At 32.8% G+C, this 20,023-nt stretch overlaps 2 protein-coding genes across 3 annotated transcripts; one reads left to right on the plus strand and one right to left on the minus strand.

Moving 5' to 3' along the window:
- Nucleotides 1-5,449: 5,449 nt before the first annotated feature.
- On the minus strand, nucleotides 5,450-7,515 carry LOC123712320 (arrestin homolog). The gene is made up of 6 exons (XM_045665341.1): nucleotides 7,207-7,515; nucleotides 6,918-7,124; nucleotides 6,697-6,828; nucleotides 6,261-6,612; nucleotides 5,992-6,186; nucleotides 5,450-5,920 (listed from the first exon to the last, which is right to left on the minus strand). Exons 1-6 carry the CDS (start codon nucleotides 7,393-7,395, stop codon nucleotides 5,772-5,774), a joined length of 1,224 nt encoding a protein of 407 aa, XP_045521297.1. The 5' UTR covers nucleotides 7,396-7,515; the 3' UTR covers nucleotides 5,450-5,771.
- Nucleotides 7,516-7,791: 276 nt separating this feature from the next.
- On the plus strand, nucleotides 7,792-19,641 carry LOC123712550 (peroxisomal targeting signal 2 receptor). 2 transcript variants are annotated; one of them, XM_045665709.1, is made up of 8 exons: nucleotides 7,792-7,879; nucleotides 8,280-8,493; nucleotides 10,130-10,312; nucleotides 13,971-14,156; nucleotides 15,273-15,390; nucleotides 16,881-16,965; nucleotides 17,548-17,718; nucleotides 18,610-19,641. In XM_045665709.1, the coding sequence occupies exons 2-7, from the start codon at nucleotides 8,293-8,295 to the stop codon at nucleotides 17,705-17,707; spliced, it is 933 nt and encodes a 310-aa protein (XP_045521665.1). In that variant the 5' UTR covers nucleotides 7,792-7,879; nucleotides 8,280-8,292; the 3' UTR covers nucleotides 17,708-17,718; nucleotides 18,610-19,641. The 2 variants fall into 2 exon arrangements, with proteins under 2 accessions (XP_045521665.1, XP_045521664.1); XM_045665708.1 differs by lacking the exon at nucleotides 7,792-7,879 and adding an exon at nucleotides 7,904-8,043.
- Nucleotides 19,642-20,023: the final 382 nt, after the last annotated feature.

Genomic DNA, 20,023 nt, shown 5'->3' on the forward strand with positions numbered 1-20,023 from the left:
TAACTGCGGAACTTGATACTAAATATACATTTTGTAATTTTAAACTTACCAAAATTACTATGTATATAGAACTACCGCGTAAATCAATGCCATTTTGCCCGTGTGAAAAATGCTACATACGTAACATTTAATAAAAAATCTGTTCTTGGATTTTTTGATAGTATTAACTTGTTAAGTATATGATCAGCATGTTCAGCATCTTGTTTTTAATCATTGCAAGTATTCACTCACAAAAAATGTATTGTTACGATTATTTTATTTTGAAATAAGGAATAGATCTGACGTTCTTATTATAGAAATTCAAAGAATATTAGATGTATCATAAAACGGTTTCACAGAAAAATAATATACAATTATACAAACATGACAGCAAAACTGTAAGTAGACAATACAATATTTCCATAACATAAGTTGATAATGTGTTTTAATTTTTATTATTATTATTACTATACGTTAAGATCAGTGTTGGCCTAGTGGGTTCAGAGTGCGACTCTCATCCCTGAGGTCGTAGGTTCGATCCGCGGCTGTGCAACTTTCACAACCAATAGACTTTCGCATTTAACATTCGAACGTTGAAGGAAAACATAGTGAGGAAACCGGTTTCTCTTAGACCCAAAAAAGTCGACGGAGTTCATCAGGCATAGAAGGCTGCTTGACTATTAGATTAACAAATGATCATGAAACAGATACAGAAATCTGAGGCCCAGACCTAAAAAGGTGGTAGCGCCATCGATTTTTTTATGAAGGTTAAGAATATTGTAATACTGTAAAAATGAAAACCAAGGCTTGAGAAAGTAATAAAAATTAGAGGAGCTCTAAATTAAAACAGCTCTTCTTAAAGCAACAGTTGTCTATCTATATTCCCACATGACCGATTGTAATCCCTGCCAAAAGACCGTTACCACGTAGGAAGGCCTGACCAACTCAACCCTTCTTGCATAAACCAGTATTACCAGTTTTCTAAGGCAATTGTAGCCAGCGGCATAGGTTAAATTCAGACCTTTATTCCCTTTAGCTAAGCATTACAATTGTCTGTACCATTACAAAGAAGTTCTAACACTTGTCGAAAGGGTTGATGTATAAAGAAATTACTCACCTTCACCTTCGACATGCAAATATAGGGTCATTCAGTGTCCTTTCCCACATAGGCGGTCAGACGGGTTTTGGCCAACCCTTGTATGATAAAGGACAGTGTCTTTAGACACCATTGTCCACAACTGGTTTGACCAGTTTTGTCCTGAGAAAGTTTTGCAAACGTAATTTATTTCTTCTAACGTACGATGTGATCTGTTTTCGCAAAAGTTTCGTAGGGGGAGTGAATTAAAGATATACAATTTTAACCTACACTAGCTAAACGGCAAAACTATTAAGTATTCTATGTATAGTAACCTATTCCATCATGTACCTACCTATCTATAGTCTGTGGAGTGCCCAGGAGACTTCTGTGTTTCGGGCATAGTTATCCAGGACATGCACCACGAACCTAATTTATACGCTATAAGTTCGAAAGCTGAGTCCTCCAACCATATCCTTTTTTTTATTTATAAATTACAAGTCTTAGTCTAACGTATAACTGAGTAATTTTAATATTTAGCCTTCCTTATACTTAGGATTCAGGGCACAAGGGAAGAGTTACTCTATAGAACACTTTCTACATTTGAATATAGTTATTATAAGTTTTAAAAATATCTTATCTTCGTTAGGACCCTTAAAAGTTTAAAACAGGGGTCAAGAAACGAACTTTCTCACAGGTTAAACAATAGCTAGGTTTATCTGATAAGCGTCTACCGTTATGTATCCAATGCGGGCTGTCATACAAAAGTTCTATGGGTTTATTAAAAGGTCCGGTCTACAAAACTGATAATGTAACTGTCCTGACCTTCTAAATCATGAGGTGATAAACTTTGGTACGATGAAGTCTAGTCCGGTGATGAATTTATTGAAACCGGCCTGAGAGTTTAAGCTTCAAAGTCTTCTAGTAGGTATATCTAAATAAATAAATACGTTCTAATGTAATTAAGATTAATTATAATAATGCGCACAATCAGTCATAATGTCATATAAAGTTCATATAATAAGAACATTAAACATAATGTCATAATAATAAGGTATTTAGAATTGGTGTCAAACTTATGGTCTAAACAGTCAACCACACTATAAAGAATTACACAGTTTTAACTTCTAGGAAGGTGATTAAATAATTTCATAGCCACGTAACAGTTTCTTGAATACATCGTGGTGCAGCCGTGTTGGATCCCTCTGTGTATACAGGCAAGTTTCTTTAAATGATTTGAATGACTTTTAATGTTTTTACAGTTATAACTGCTTCAAGGTTATATAAAGTTGGTACTGTCCAACATACAGAGTTCGTAAAAAATGCTGTACGGCGTGTATCAAATGACTGAAGATCTACTTCACTGTAAAGAAAAATATAAAATGAAAACCTATACCTGAAGCGAAGACCCATAATCACGCGACTACAATATTATATTGAATTTAAACAATTTTTTAAACAAACAAAAACGTTTGTATAATAAAATATTAACAAAGCATTTGTTGACCCTCGAAAATGGTCCATACGGTCCCTTCTCACATCTTCGTGACGTGTTTTCAGATGCTCCCTTTGGTTCTCTGTGTACAATTCATCACCTTTTAATAAAAGGACCAGACGTGGCTAGGCTTAAAATGTATTTATAATAATTGTTTTATGAGTACTTCTAAAAGCGTGATATATATTTATTTAATAAAGGAATCAAATTACTGTTAAAATACAAGATAAAACAGATAATATTAAATCACGTTCCACAGAGTAAAAAACTGATATAATATGAAGAAAATTTATTGTGTTCACAATGTATCATTGAAAAGATTATACCTAGAAGTTTAGCATTCTAGTTACGTGAAGCCTAAAAGTAGAAGAGGTACGGAAATAGGTCGATTAATGTTATATTTTATTTTAAAACAAAACAAATAATTTCAATTTCTAATACGGAAAAATCTACTAATTTTTGTATCTACAGAAATTAATTTGTACTATAAAAATTACTAAAAAATATCAGCAGACAACTTTCTGCATGTGACAGTTATATTGCAATGCATTAACCCTATATTTTGTTATTGCGAATTCACCTTTGACATGCAAATAAAGGGTCATTCAGTGTCCTTTCCCACATAGGCGGTCAGACGGGTTTTGGCCAACCCTTGTATGATAAAGGACAGTGTCTTTAGACACCATTGTCCACAACTGGTTTGACCAGTTTTGTCCTGAGAAAGTTTTGCAAACGTTACGTAATTTTTTCATCATTGTCAATGAAATAGATCACTATTTATTTGGACAAGATTGCTGACTTGATGATTACTTAATGAAATTGTTAATTTAAATTGAAAAAATTTTGAAACAATTGTAACATAGTTGAAGGAAGTGAAGTATTGTTTAGTCTTGTAACAAATTAGGTGTAATACAATAATTCTATTTTTTATACTTCGTAGAAATATTTAATTTGATCATGATAATAATCCAGTTGCGCTTAATTATATTTTCAACACACTTAATAAATATGTATTTATAAACGACTTCAAAAGTTCAACAAAGTTGGTGAACAATTCGAGATTTTATGGTAATGGCTGAAACTTACAGCCTAATGATAATTTTATTTTGTTGTATAATTAAATATATCCGAAACTCAAGTTAATTTCAAATCATTGTTATGTGACCAAGTAGTCATTTTATTATTAACGCCTAAAAGAAAAAATGTAGCAAAGTTACATAAAACTATACCAGTTTCGCAGCCTAATAAAATATATATCCATCATCATTTATCTTTTCATTCATTTCAAAGCCGAGACAATATAGGCATTTTGACTGTTTGATAAATTATTACATTAATTAGTTTCATAAATTTTCATAAGATTTTTCAAAAATATTTCTCCTAGGATCATCACGTATTTGATTCCGTTAATGTTTTATTTCACTCGGATGTTTATGTTACGTTTAGTATATTAGTTACGTACTCAATTTTATAATTTTGTAGTGAGTAACGTGTGTGTTTTGCTTTGTGTGCATTAGCAGTATACATATTATCAGTCTAACCTCTCGTTGTGTTCCCAAACTAATAAACACATTTTTCGGAGCCCATAGCTATAGCTTACGTTCACCGAAATCTAAATCCTTGAAATCCCATCTCACAACTCTTTCTTTCTTCTTTAAGGTGTCCGCAATAATGCTATGGAATTTACTTCCCTTCCCCTATCTCTTAGCTCCTTCTCTATCTTCTTTTAAAGATTTACCTGTCCACACCGTATCCTCAACTTTCGTGCTAACTGATTGATCTGAAATAATTAATGATTTATGTGTTATTTTTCATATGTCCTGTTTTAGTTTTGTCTCAACAACTATATATATTATGTATGTTTGCATTTCTTGCTCATCTTGTGTAATTTTTTTCACAGTGGTGGTCTCTAAGAGATTGCTCGAAAGCGATAAGGCTGCCAGTTGCTCTCCTTTTCACTAAATTTTCAATTATATTATGTTTCCGCAACGAAGGGTTAATAAATAAATAAATTATTATCTTATTATTATTATAATATAAAATTGTGTATCAACGACCGAACCGTTCTTTGAGGTACATAACTTTTTTTTTGATGAAGGAGACTTTAGCTTTAGGAGTTCTAAGGCGGAACTGTATATTTTGCTAGGTATTTTGGTATCAGGGTAAAACAAAATCCATTAAAGTATTTTTTCCAATTAAATTATATTAGTAGTAAACCAAATATGATATTATACTTCGTTTAAAATATTTATTTAGTTGTGATATTCCTATCATTGTTTGTTTAAAAAGTAGGTATTTAATTAATAGCCAATAGGAAATGCTTTTTGTTTTTAAATGTTTCCTGTTTTCGTTTTCCTTTGTTTAAAATAATAATATTATAGTTTATTTAACTAGACAAATCTTAGAAACAGAAAAGCCTAGAAAAACATAAAAGTTATACTATTTGAATTCCCCATGAGTCCATCACCCACGTCAAATTTTTATTATCTGCATTCACTTAAAGCGTAATTTAAAACGCTATATTTACCCGATTATATGTATATGTACCTACTCGTATTCAGACTATATGAGACAAATATATTAAACATTTAATTAACTGAAATTTAAATAAGTGAAAGTTTATTTGTTTTCGATAATTATCATATTATTAAATAGCAATATAATTTTTTGAAACTCTTTTTAATATATTCAAATTAATAAGCATTGGGGAGAAACGCCCCTTGGTATAAAAAAAACACAATGGGTTGTATCTTCGGATGGTCATGTGCACTTCTGATTTGCAAGTCGAAGTAGTGTTAGTATTGTAAATGACTTCATGGAGGTCACATTACTTTTTTAAATTTGTTTCATTTGATTGAACATTGAGGTAGAGGTGTAGTTACGAAGTGAAATACGACAAGTCTGGTGATTTTTTTTATTCAATTTTAACAAGGTAGGTTAAATGAAATGATGGGTGATTTTAACATATTTTCAGAATATACATATTTGCCTCACAATTTAATAGATGTTAAGCTATAATTATATTATTTATATAATTATAATGACTATGATAGTACACAAATAAACTTCTAAATAAGTATACTAATTAAGGGGTGCCAATGTTAGCCCGATTAAGTAGATTAGTTACATGGTTAACTTGCTTGGTTACGTGTATTTTTTTGGTATTTTTATGATATATTTTTTTTCCTTTTTTTTGATTTTTGTCCCAAGACGACCCACATTTTATTCTGGCTCGTTCATCCTGAGGCGGGCGAAGTCTTCAAACACAATGTTGTCCTCCTCCTCGTTGGTGTACAGAGAGTTCTCATAGCGGTGACGTTCAATAGACTGCATCTTCTTCATGGCGTTGAAACGCTGCTTCTCAACAGAACCTAGACAAAACGCCAATTTATTTGATGTTAACCTTGTAAGCGTTTGTAGAAATATATTTGCTACCACTTACCCTCAGCTGGATGAAGGAGCTTGAAGGGCACATCGGTGACCAGTTCGCCACCAAGAGTTCCACAGTTCAGCTTCACGCGGACGGAGTAGGATACCACAATACCAATAGCGTCGGCTGGGCATTTTCCCTCAGTGACCAGGGTAGAGCTGGCAAGGTTGACGTCGTCCTCTTTCAGGTGTCCGTCCAAAGCCACTCCTGTATCATTGAAATGTTAGTTAATGAAATATTCAGCATAGTAAGACGTTAGACGTTTAGAAAATGTAACTTACCGCGAACGTCCTTGTTGCTACGAGCAAGGGGAACGAGGTAGAAGCTCTTGGACAGGCTAGCTCCGGGAGTAACGGGGCAACCCTCACGGCTCTCCAAAGATGCGACGTGGCGGCTGAACTGAGAGTTGATCATGGTAATTTCGACATGCTGTACAACCATGCACCGGATGTTGCGAACAGATTTCCTGGAGTTGTTGGATACAATGATGTTAGCGCAGATCTTTTCGCCATGGTAGTAGATCTCCTTGTCCAATGTGACTTCCAGGCTGATCTTTCCGTTGCTGAAAGTGAAGCCTTTGCTCACAAGGGAGCTTGGAAGTCGTCGTCCACGGGAGGCAGGGGCGTGTTGAAGCTGTAATTAATAACAAATTAGATCTGGGTAATAAAGAAAAAGTGGTGATTAAAAATTAGTAATCTTTTGGTTACGTGATTTTACCTTCTTGATCGCCAAGGTAACCGAGCTCCTCTTGTGGCTCTTCTGCTCCTCGCTCTCGGCTACATAGGTGCGGACGCAGTATTCAACGCCCATGGGCTTTCCCTGGTCATCGTCGTTAGCCTGGAGTGTTACCTATTCCAAAAGAGAATTAAATTTTTAAGATCTGGATTTGATTCAGTAGGAATTTAATTTAATTTGAATCCCAGAGTATTATTTATTACCGAGCTTGGTGACATTTCGGGGAAGTTGAAGGTGAAAGGGAAGGCGTTGGGTCCCAATTTCTTCAGAAGCTTCTCCTGGACTGGTGTAAGTTCCATTTTAGCGTTGACCATTGGGACGACTTGTTCCGTACCAACGACCATCTCCTTGGAGAATTTGACTCCCATGACCTCATCTTCCTCTCTACCATAGCGGTAAGTGGTCACGAGCTGCACAAAGAAAACAAAATTATATCCTCGCTTCACTCCACTTATCACAATTCACTTTCTTCACTTTTTCACAACACTATACCTGGCTGTAAACTTTTCGTCCTTTCAGGTAGTCGGTGTCAACGACCACTACTCCATCGATTGGGTCACAGTAGTCAATGTGATCAATGAAGTCACGCTTGCCAAGGTAAACCGTAACTTTTCCATTGGGGGTGGTTTTTTTGAAAACTTTGACGGCAACGACAAAGATAAGGGAGAGGTAGTCAAGCATTTTGCTAGGTGCAAATGAATGCAAGACCACAGGATAAATCTGATTCAAGAGACTTCTATTAATGTGGATTGTTGTTGGAATGTTTAGGCTGTGAGGCTTTCACCAGAAATGATCGGTGTAGAGCCACATTATTTATATATACCCGCAACCTGTGAGGTTTCTTAGCTAGAGTAGCAAGTTAATGAGATTTAACTCGTAGGAGCCACAAATTGGATTATACTCGTATGACGATGTTTTGTAACAGTTCAATCGATAAATTATGGGTAACACTAGTTAAACTTAGTCTGTATACAGTCAAAAATACATGAAATGTCATATTAAATATAAGTTGACAATCAAGCGTTGTCAGTTTTCATAATATGAGTTTTGACAGACATTTTCCCGAAATACTAACGTTTTAAGTCACAACATTAATCTGAAAATTTTGATAAACAAAAAATTTGACTTCATTAATAAATGATCTAGTTTTTTATTTAGAAAATAAGTATGTTCTTAAAATACAAACGAAGTTATAAGGAATAAAGTATTGTTTTACTTGTTTCCAGTTAGAATCTAGTTAGACAAAGTTGGAATACAAAAACATATTTACATATTATTGCAAGAAATAATAATAAAATGGGAATGTGTTAACATTTGTAAATGCCAACAGTATGTTATGAACCATATTTAATTACCCAAAATCTGCCTAACTTAGATTAGTTGTTTGTTGTCATTATTCAATTATGTTACATCATTTACAAACCATACTTCCTAATGAAATTCATAAGTGGCCTAAGAAATTTTTAAGAACCTGTTACAATTTTAAATTTTAAGGATCTTGCTTACATTATGTATAAGTACTTATATGTGTTAAATATTAATAAGACAATTGTTACTAATTCCAGTTACACACTCAGCATGCCGACCTTCTTAACACCAGGCCGGCACGGCTATAGTGTCCGTTTCTCAAGAACAAGACCTGATGCTTTAGCTGTAGCAACTAGTCAGTACTATGGATTGGCTGGTGGAGGGACATTATTTTTCCTCGAGATTGCACCAGATGGTTCTACAATAGTTGAAGTACAAAAACTAGAGTGGACTGATGGATTATTTGATGTAGTAAGTAAATTTTTCTGTAGAAACAATAAGTCTTAAAAAGGCTACATCTAAGTCAGCTTGAGCATTATTGAAATGATTTATATCCAATTTTGATGCTTTGATTGACTTAAATATTGATGTGCATTCATTTCATAGTAATGGCTAGCTATTATTATGTTAGGTGAATTATTAATTAGCTTTTAGAGACACAAATTGTTCTGTTGTATAACAAAAAAATTTCTAAAATTATACCATGTATATATCCAACTAACATATTGTTAATTGAGTTTAATACTTCAGAGATATACAAGAACTTTCCAGAAAATATAGATGAAGCATTCTTAATTTACTGATAATTAAGAGAGAATTTAAATATTTTCTAAGTAACAGAGTTAACTGTTTCAATCTCATTAAAGTTTATTGCATTAGGTCACAATTGAGAACGGCATAGTATGAGTAACCTTTTGAAGCCTCCAAAGTGCAGTTATGTGAACGCCTGACGTGGGGGCTTAAGAGGCTTAGTATTCATTTACCTTCATTTAATCTTTCTGCTTAAGCAACATGTAGTAAATATTTTCATAATTTTACTAAACATAATAAAAAAAGGTAAAATATTCATATTGTATATTAAAAAATGTAAAGTTTATAAGATTAGAGGTACCTAATCAAGTATGAAAATGACAAAAGTAGCCAAATTTTAAGGAATCTTTAAATTTCCATTGTCGTAATTGTTTTACTTAATACTATGGGGAGATATTTTTATTAAAGATAACTGCTCTCAGCAAAATCATCTACAATATCTTCAAAATATGAATACACAACTACATAAGAAAAGATATGTTAGAAAGAAATATAAACCAATTTTAATTATAAACATTCCATTACCTACCAAGAAAATTTCAAATTTTCTCTTCTTAAAAGTTGATAGTATATTTTATATGCATTATAGGATATTAAGTATTTCAATTATTAAAAATAATTTATTGATGAATTGATATCAAAGTTATTGAAGTGTTATTATGACAAAGGAGAGAGTTGTAAGCCATGACTGCTAAGTAATTCAGAATAATTAAGAATTAAATTAACTAAGAATAATCATTCTTATAAATAGGGTACATAGTGTATGTTCCTAATATGTTATATATATTCCATATATCTCATCTACACCTGTTTAAAAGAAAAATGTGTGTACACAAACATTGCAGGGCTTAACATATATTATCTTATTACAATTATTTCTATGTGCCGTAACACAAATGAATTTCATGTTCAATAATTTATTGTCAATTAGTAGATTATAATAATTGATATGAAATATTTAATTTTTATTTATTTGTAATTGATATCAAACCTATCAATATCATATGTTTGTTCGATGAAAGCTGTGTCGAACCCATATGTAAATGGTGTAAACATTAATTTATTAAATCAATAATTAATAGATTATTGCAAAAGTACAATCAGTGTTGCTGATATAACCATTATTGGTTAAAATTAATCAAATACTAATTACTGGAATCTGACAACCGTCTTAATGACTTTTACATACAGTATAAGGCATTAATGTACTGTTTTGTTTTGATATGTTATTTTAAACAAATTCCAGTAGAGGCAAGTAGGTATAATATATATGTATGGCTATATAATTTATTTGCAGACGTGGTCAGGTACGTCAGACGGTGTCGCGGCTTGCGGTTCAGGCGATGGCACGATTATCGTGTGGCGCGTGGGTTGTGCCGCACCCCTCCGAGTTTTGCGCGCGCATCACAGTGAAGTCTGTTCTGTTGATTGGATGCGAACGCATTTGCTAAGCGCCAGTTGGGATACTACGGTCAAATTGGTGAGTTATTTTTCTAATCTTATTTTAATTAAACAGTTAAATTTTTGTATAGTTATATTGAATTGTGATTTTTAACTCGTTCGAGTTCTTTATACTGGACAAAAAAAAGTTTATATAATTTAAATAAATTAGTTTTTGTAAGACATAAGATAGACATATTTCTGTGTCTGTCTTATTGATTAAGGAAATTAGGTTCTCCTCTTTCTTCTGGTGTCTCTTCTTTCTCCTCCTACTAAACTGTATATATATTTTTTGGCTGGGAATCGATCTCATAATTATCGTATACCGAATAGAATAACGTTTAGTATTCTCGTAAGGATACTAAAAAGAAAAAGATAAGATCCATTATTATTTATTAATTTCTTTGCAAAAACAGGTTTAAAGGTACGTTTCCTTATTAGTAGTAGGTAAATATTCCGTTGAACTTTTGCAATACTATTTGTTAAATACGATGGAATTTCCTAAAATTAGCGGTATATTTATTAAACAAAGCTGAACTTAAACATATGTTTAGTCCATTACACTAAGGAAATTTAAAATTATGTATGTGTGTGAAACTTCTTTATCGGCTTTGGAAAAAAAAATACCGTCTTGTCTTTTCCCTACCACGGTTAGTTGGAAGATATTCGAAGCCAGTAATAACAATAATATATAATAACGATAACAATGATAGTAATAATTATATTACAATTAATGAAATTCTGTAATAATCTTTGTAGTAATAAGGTAAAATTAAATAATTGTATTATTTGCATTCATGTCTATATGATAATAAAAGCATTTTGTTAAACTTTATTTAACCAATTTCTGTAAAGTTGCATATAGTAGATCTTCTAGAGATAGATATTTTTGAGAGAGAGATTTTTCTAAAAATAAAGTCAGTTTCACTTCTTACGCGTGTACATATTTTTGTTATCGATTGGAGTTTATGGTACAGATAAAATATTAAATGGTAACAAAGATATTTGTATACATATTTGCCGTTTTACGCCATTGATTTGCGAACTGGTAGTAAATGTAAATTTAGACTCATTTAACATCTTTTCTGTTGACGCTTCTAAGTATACTTGTTTACCGTTATGAATACAGTTATTTTGAGTATGAAAAATGTCTCGACAAACGCAAGCGTTAAGAAATTCATGAAAGTATACCAATCTTTATAATAAATCAATAAAGTTTTATAAAACATGATTTTTTTCAATAATACTACTGATTAAGGAACTATCCGGTCGCCAAACTCCAAAAAAGTACATTGTTTGTTTCCAGTTTTTTGGCATCGTTTCTTGAAGTAGGGCAAATAGAAAAAATATATGGTGAAGTTGAGTGGTATATGTATCCATTTTGAAAGATCGATACACGATTTAATTAACTTCGCTCGATAGAAAAAAATCCAAACAAAGACAATTTTTGACACTTTAATATCATTTTATGACGAAAATATATAAAGAATATGTTTTGAAATTTACACGATATATTTTATTGCAAGACAAGTAATTCATTTCAAAAAAAAAAGAAAATTAAATAATTTTTTTCGTAACTAATTGTAATAACGGGCAGGCGGGCCTCAGTGCTCCAGCTATCCACTGCGCACCGCAGTCCACCCAAAGGCTCTATTTTATATATGGGATATGGTGTGGTGGTATAGTGAAATTTTCCAATACTTTTATATAAAAATATATATGCTGAGTATTTTTTTTTATTAATTAACTATATTTTAGTATTAACTTATCCTTATAGCTGAATTACACGACTCTACAAAAAAAAAATCGTTCTTTGTCCTAAAGTTTATACTATTATTTTCCAGTTAGTTATGCACAAAAACGAAAAGAAAATACCTTTTTTCGGTATAAAGTTTGATTTTGTGATAGTTATAATAAACAATGAACAACGCTATCAAGGCCAATACAATGAAAACATGATGGGCTACTATGTTTGGGGTTTATTGAGAGAAAGTAGCTATGAACATAAAAGAAAAAGTAAAAGTGTGCACTTTTAAGTTATTTTCCACTTTTCTGTAAGCTAATTTGAGAGTAAAACTTAATAAAAATAATAAACATTTTTATTTCAATAGTTTTATTTTCAATCAAAAATTAAAATCCGAGATTTTTAAAAATTTTGTTCAATCAGTCTTCTAAGCACAAAAGCAAAGTTTTTCATGCCATATATTTTTTTCCGTCTTATTACGACCTAAACTACCGAAATTTAATGCTTTGCAATCAAAGTCAAATTTCATGTTGACCCGTGTTATACTTTCTTTTGGTTTTTTAATCAAATATGTAAAACTTGTGGCACAGTGTTTGTAATTATACTTCGAAATGTCTCCACTGATTTTCGTCAAGTTTTTTTACACTTTTTTTATGATACAGCATACAAACATACATAGAACCCTTAATTTTCACCCCTCTATTTTATTTGTTAATTAAAATCTTATGACTTGAACTCTGAGGTTTATATAGAGAAAAAATTCACAGAGAAAAATGTAAAAGTTTTCATTCTGGTAAGCCGAACAGCCTCTGCAAAATCCAAAATGTTCCATGTTGGTATGTACCTTTCCCTCGCAATATTTATGTATACAAAAATACTGAAAAGTATTCTAGAATAGAACATACGCACAATGTTAATACTCGAAACAAACGCAGGCTGCAATTTCACCGTACTAAATTATCTAAAGTTAGTAATTCTTTTCTGGGAAAAGGTATACTTTTCCTTAATAAAATCCCAGAGGCTCTTTTATCTCTGCCTTTTAATAAATTTAAGAAATGTATTAAAGAGAGCTGTGTAAAAAGGCTTACAATAAAGTTAACGATTATCTAGTTGATAAAAGGGCCTGGGACTAGTGCTAGACAGGCTACTTCTAATTAATTTGCGATATTTGTTTTAAAATAAGTGTTGTTTTATGATTTGCTATTTTAAAAGAGTACCAAGAGTTTTTTTACGCCTGCTTTTTCTTTCGGCCTACATCCTCTGTCTTCTTTGCCGATCAGTAGGGATATCTACTTATTTAAATTTAATGACGTGGAATTAGTGATACATGTATCTTATGCTCCATAATAAACACATTTTTTTTTAAAAAGGTAGACTAAGTAAAATTACAGGAAGAGGAAACGAAGTTCGCGGTGGCAGCTAGTAGTATATATTAATGAAAATATTTATAAATTGCGTAACAATGCTTCTACTTAATAATGCTTGTATTACGCTCTCAATGAGTTTGTTTCTTTCTAATTCTTTCTAAAAATTTTATGTGTAATGTTTGCACGTTTTAGTACATATCATTAAATATAGGGCAGGGTTCCATTGAGATTTTTTAAAGTTTTTAAAGCATAGCATTAAATAAATCAAAATGCCGCTACAATCTTTTTAGGTCTGGGCCTCAGATTTCTGTATATCATTTGTCTATCTAATTGACAAGCAGGTGATCAGCCTCCTGTGCCTGACACGTCGTTGACTTTTTGGGTCTAAGACGAGCCGGTTTTCTTACCAGGTTTTCCTTCACTGTTTGATTGATTTGATTGACACTTCACACATGGAAAGAAAGTCCATTGGGGCACAGCCGGGGATCGAACCTATGACCACAGAGAGTAGCACGCTAAAGCCACTAGGCTGACACTTGCTTTTTACAGTTGGCATACCTAATTAATAAATCTATCATCCATTACAGTGGGACCCCGAATCGGAAACATGTCTCAACACATTCGCGGGTCATTCCCAACTGGTTTACACGGCAGCTTTCTCCCCTCATTCGCCAGCGACTTTTGCGTCGGTGTCAGGTGATGGTCACCTCAAATTGTGGTCATGTACGGAATCATCGCGGCCTGCGGCGGTTGTTAAAGCTCATGATGCAGAGGTAATATTCCCTTAAATATTGTAATCGGTTTTCAGGGTTTTAATTGGGTGAGGTATGGTTATCACCGAAACGTCATTTGTAGGATTTTTACAATGGAAGTAAATGATGTGTCATGTTAGCTAATTGCAAATATAGGTGACGCTATTATTAAGAAATTAATTAAAATTAAAAGTTATATTAAGTAGTAGTAGTAGTAATTTAGAGATTCAAAAATGTATATTATTTTATGGATAATGTTGTTAATTTCTTATGTAAAATGAGTCATATATACTTATCAGTAGAGTAACGAAAAACACAACGGCGTCATCTGTTTGCAAATGTAGGAAAAACTGGCCATACAGATACCGGCAAACTTCTTGAGCATTAAACAAGGGAGTGGGGGAAAATTTGCGCATCGTACACAGTGCGGGACACAAACGTCAACTGACTTACCAATCACGCGATCGACACGTCACTCTGAGTGATATGTTTTGCAGGACATTTGTTCAAGATGTTTGCCGGTATCTGTATCATTTCTGTGTTGATGTTGAGAAAAAAGAATGTTCATCATTCAAGTTACTGTTGATGGATACAAAATACAGTACCTACCGACACTGACCGAGAAGAACATCAGCCTGGTAATGTCAACAAACTTTACACAAGTTCAAATCGTAACAACGAACACGTTGTCGTAATCTAATTTGCAAACTAATGTATATTTGCGATACGGGGATTTTGTTAATTTTTTAAATTACATTGTGAAAGTTTCCATATAGACCCTAACTTTTTTGACAATATTCTATTTACATCAGGAATATTGTAGGATTCCAATGGTGGAAGAATTTTTCATATCGGTTCAGTAGTTTTGAAGATATGCAAAAGAATCGATTCTTCTTTATAATATAAGTGCGGATTCAATTGAAGAATTCTTAGAACATTAGGATTGGTTCATAAATCGATTGCGTTCAACAACACTATGTGGAACCAGCTGTCAATACACTTACGGCCAATTCTTAAAACTCCAGCAATGCACTTGTGAGCTGTCAATGTGAGTGTTCATAGGTGTCGGCATCACTAAGTATGGTGACTAAATGCGGACAAAACCACAGGTTATTATAGTTTAAGATGGTGTTTTAGGTGTTATCCTGTGACTGGAGTAAGTCGGAAAGCCACGTGGTAGCAACGGCTGGTTCCGACGGTCTCATTCGTGGCTGGGACCTTCGGAGACTGACTGCGCCTATGTTCACTCTTAAAGGTAAGTCTGATGATGGGTTGATGTTTTGCGGTCAGATCCCGCTTTTTTTATTATCTTAATATATATAAATCTCCTGTCACGATGTTTGTCCGCTATGGACTCCTACACTACTTAACCGATTACTTAAATTGGCACAACGTGAGCAGTCTGGTCCAACTTAAGAGATAAGATCGCTTAGATCTTTAATTATAGTAATTAATTGACAGTCACAATTATCTGTTAACTCCAAAAGATTCTAACAGATGTCGATACTTTTCGACTGGATTGAGTAAGTGATCAATAGATGGCACTGCTATGCTAAAATTCAACATCATGATTACCACGTGTTATTGAGGCTGAAGTATAAATAAAATTTATTTTGTAGTAAACGAAATACCGTGAAATTCAATTATTGCTACTTTTGTTAATTTTTGGTGTTAGCATAGCCAACCACGTGTTACTTAGACCGAAGTGTAAATCAAATTCAAAAAATAGTGACAATAATACAGTGAAATTATTCTTTCGTGTCCCGGTATTAAGGCTAACTAAAACCACATTAAGGAGAAACGAAGCGCGGGAAGCTAGTAATTTATAGATCTTTGTAATAATCATTAATTTCGAAGAATACGGTACAAATATATTATGGTGGTACAATCTGAACCTCGCATATTCTGCCACATATAAGTGCGTGTAAATTTATTTTACATATTTAAAAGGTTAAATTTTACATAGTCAGTTATAATATTACTTTGTCACTACATCATCACATTATTAAAAATATTTTATTAAATTACAGATAAATAATTATTTATCCAACATAATTTGTCTTTTTGTGTATGAGAATTAATTATTTTTTTTTATTAATTTACTAATGTGTTATTAAAAATTTACAACTAAAACTAATTATATTTCTTAAGTGATTTATTTTCAATTGCGCCATCTATGGTTAGGTTAGCTAACTTGTTAGTGTCATCTGTTTTCAATTGTAATAAACACAATTCTTTTTGAAGCGCAATAATAATAATATTAGCGTCACGAAGATGTGCAGCGGTTTTGTCGAAGAAAAGGGATGAGAACGATTGAGACCGATTGAGAGAGAGTGAGAAAGGGAGAAAGATTGAGAGAGATAGTAGTATAGAGCGAACGTCCCATCACGCATAGTGCCATAGAGTTGGAGGTGGGAGAGAGCTATAGTGAGAAAGATTGAGGGAGATCGAGAAAAAATACACTCTATTGGTTGATGTATTCCTTTAGTAGTTACTTACTTTAGATGGCAATCTTGTCCAGTAAACGCATTTTATTTATTTATTTATATTATCATTAGCACGTATACACGTGTGTGAACAGTGTGAATATAGATATACAAATACATGTGTGTCATCTTTTGGGGTTTTTACCTTAGTAATAATTAATTAACAAAGAAGTTTCACTTCTGATTATAAATTACCTCTGTACAGAGGCATCGTTTAACACTCGATAAGATCGTAAATATTATATTTGTTATATTTCAGGCTGTGAATGTGCTGTAAGGAGGGTTCAGTTTTCGTCGCATGCGCCTTCGATAGTAGCGGCTGTGTCATACGATTTTACTACAAGGTAAAATATATATGTTGTATGAAGACAATTTCGTGCAATATTTTTTATATATATATATGGGGCGTGTCTTATCCGTGAATTATGTTATGTATTAAGAAAAAAGCATACTCCGCCCTCAAAGGCCGGTAACCCACCCACTAAAATGGGTTGGCTGTGGGGCCTATGGGCTGCGATGACTGCCCTTTTTGCCCGTAGGCTAAATTAGTTAAAAGAAACCCTCAAATGTAAGCTCCCACTTAAGATTAAGATCAAATTATCGATGCTGAGCAATATGCCCTTAAATGGAGATGGGCAGGCCACGTAGCCCGTTGTACAGATGACAGACGGTCTAAACCAGAAACCGAATGGACTTGTCCAACAGGAAAAAAGAACAAAGGAAGATCAATAGAGCGATGGGCTGACGCGATCGAGAGAGAAGAAAAGAGAAAGTGATGACGATGGCACAAAATAAATAAGGGTGGAAATAGTTGGAGGATGCCTTCTCCCGGACAGGGGCCGTATCTTAGTTAAAATTGTATTTATATCTTTTTCTTATTAAATGTATGTCAAAGACGTGGATGAATAAAGGCCTATTTTTTTTAGAATATGGGACTTAAAACGCGGCTGTGATCCATTAGAAACGATAAGACACCATTCGGAATTCACGTACGGCCTCGACTGGAATACGTTGAGGCCGCACCAGCTCGCCGATTGTGGGTGGGACTCTTTGGTTCACGTCTTCACGCCGAGATCGCTCGTCTGAAGAGCCTTAAGGTAATGTTAAATTTCATTTTTCTGATGAAGGCCTTTTTCATTTTGCATAAAAAAGTTGCAGCTCTACAACCCGAGTGGCGGATTTGTTTTTTAATAGGCAAGTAGTTGCTCAGCTATCAGTGCCTGATACATTCCGGTTTCCTCATGTGTTTGTATACCGTACGTGCAAGTGTTAAATTTGCACTTAGGCCGTTAGCGATCATACGACCATTTGGACATCAACCTTCGTTGTTTGAATTCGAAAAGTATTTTTTATTTAAATGCGGGTAGTATACGCAATGAATTTTTTTTAAACTGTATATATTATATACAAGAAAAATTCAGTTAATATACATGTAATACCATATTTGATATGGTACCAAACTAGCTGCTGTGGTCTCTGAGGCAGAATGCCTGTGAAACAACTCTGCTCCTCAGCAAAATGCTGAGCCAGGGCCAATTACAACCACAGCACACACACATTACACAATTAAATTAAATTAAACCTTTTGCTTTAAAAAATTGTTATCTCTCTATTATTATTATTTTTATATATTTTTCTTTTTGATTATTGTTATTTTATGTGTTTCTCTCTGTGTGTGTGTGTGTTTTGTTGGAAATAAATGAAATGAAGATGAAAAAATGTTACCTATATTTATATTACCTACGTTATACGTATATATACCTACGTTATATTATATTTAGAAGAAACCGGCATGTCTCAAACACAAAAATCGATGACATGTGTCAGATAGAACGCTGATCTAATTGTCGATGAAATGAAATGATCAAAGAAACTTACGTAATCTGTGGCCAAGACCAAGGCTTATAGCGTCACTGAATTATTATTATTTTTAGTGTTAAAGATGGCCAAACATTCATTTAGTTTTAATTGTTATTATTTTATTTCAGATTTGTATCTGGCTATTGTGAATATAGGCTGTGGTTAAATGTGAATGACAGTGACATAATCGCTATTGATAACTGTCAGATATTAGTGCATCGTAAAATCCTTGATCGGGCATACTATTGTGTAAACGTGTTCATGGTTCTTAAAGAAAATTTGTGGTTTTAGCTTAGTAATGATTTTGCATCCGATTTTGATATTTGTACGTAACTTTGTTCCATATAAAATGCCTATTCCAGCCATTTAGATTAGAGATTGCAGTGCTAATTAATTTTTTATGTTGACAACACTGTTACGAACATTATAAGTTCGGCGTATTGATACTTAATGTTAAAACCATATTAATAGTATCTAATAACTAATTATTGACTAATCGATTTTGATTTTAAAGAGTGACACGGCTGTCATTCACTAAAAACATGATTATATACAATTGTTTTTAGAGAAATTCCAAAATGTCAGATGTGTGACAATGATTGTGTTGATGTGACAATTGACATGAGCTGTCATTTTAGATTATTCCAGGCAAAGATATTGTAAATATTTTACTTAATTTTATTATCGAATGTTACATGTCAAAATGTTTTTTTTTTAATTCCTTACAAGAAGTGTGATAGTTTTAGAAAATGGTTATTTGTTTAGACTACAGTATTACTCTCTAATAAAATATATTCGTTATTTAATATTCAAGAAAGTACAATTTCCTTTATAAGGAAAATATTTCCTTCAAGAGCTTACCAATTCCTAAAAAGCCAGCAACGCACTTGCCATCGCTCTGGGATTAAACGTGTCTTTGGACAGTTAAAAAAAATAGGCGCGAAAAATAATCGGAAAACTCCGTCACGATTAATATTTTTTTCTGATTATATTTTCAAGATATTGCTTGTTTGTTTGTTAAACGCAGGAATTGTATATACTCGTATTGTTATGTATATAATGTGAATAATTTAAACATAAGGCATAAATGTACTGTATATTGTGTTAAGAAATATATTGTTTTGTTAATTCTCCAAATATTAAATGAAAATATTATTCGAGTTGATTTTATTATTTCGTTTTAACACGTCCTCCAATACCGATGTCGCCATGTCAACTAATTTGCAAGTGTGCGTAAATACTACGGCAAATTGTCATTGTCAAAATGGCGACATGCCATGCGTATTGTCTGTCATAAATATTCTAACTTGACACTGACAGCACATCCACAGACATATTACTATCTACCTAGGATACCTACAAAATTTTAGAGTTTTATTAAGTATTAGCGGACTAGACGTTGTCTTGTTTTGATTGTAAAGTTTGAATTGTAAAAGTGCTATACACTGAAAAAATAAACAAGTCATGATAACTTAATATAGTGGTTAAGTATTCTTAAATTTTCTAATATTCCGCGCTATTTTTTTAATTTTTTCGACCATA

Source organism: Pieris brassicae, chromosome 7 (assembly GCF_905147105.1).
Source record: "Pieris brassicae chromosome 7, ilPieBrab1.1, whole genome shotgun sequence".
NCBI lineage: Eukaryota > Metazoa > Arthropoda > Insecta > Lepidoptera > Pieridae > Pieris > Pieris brassicae.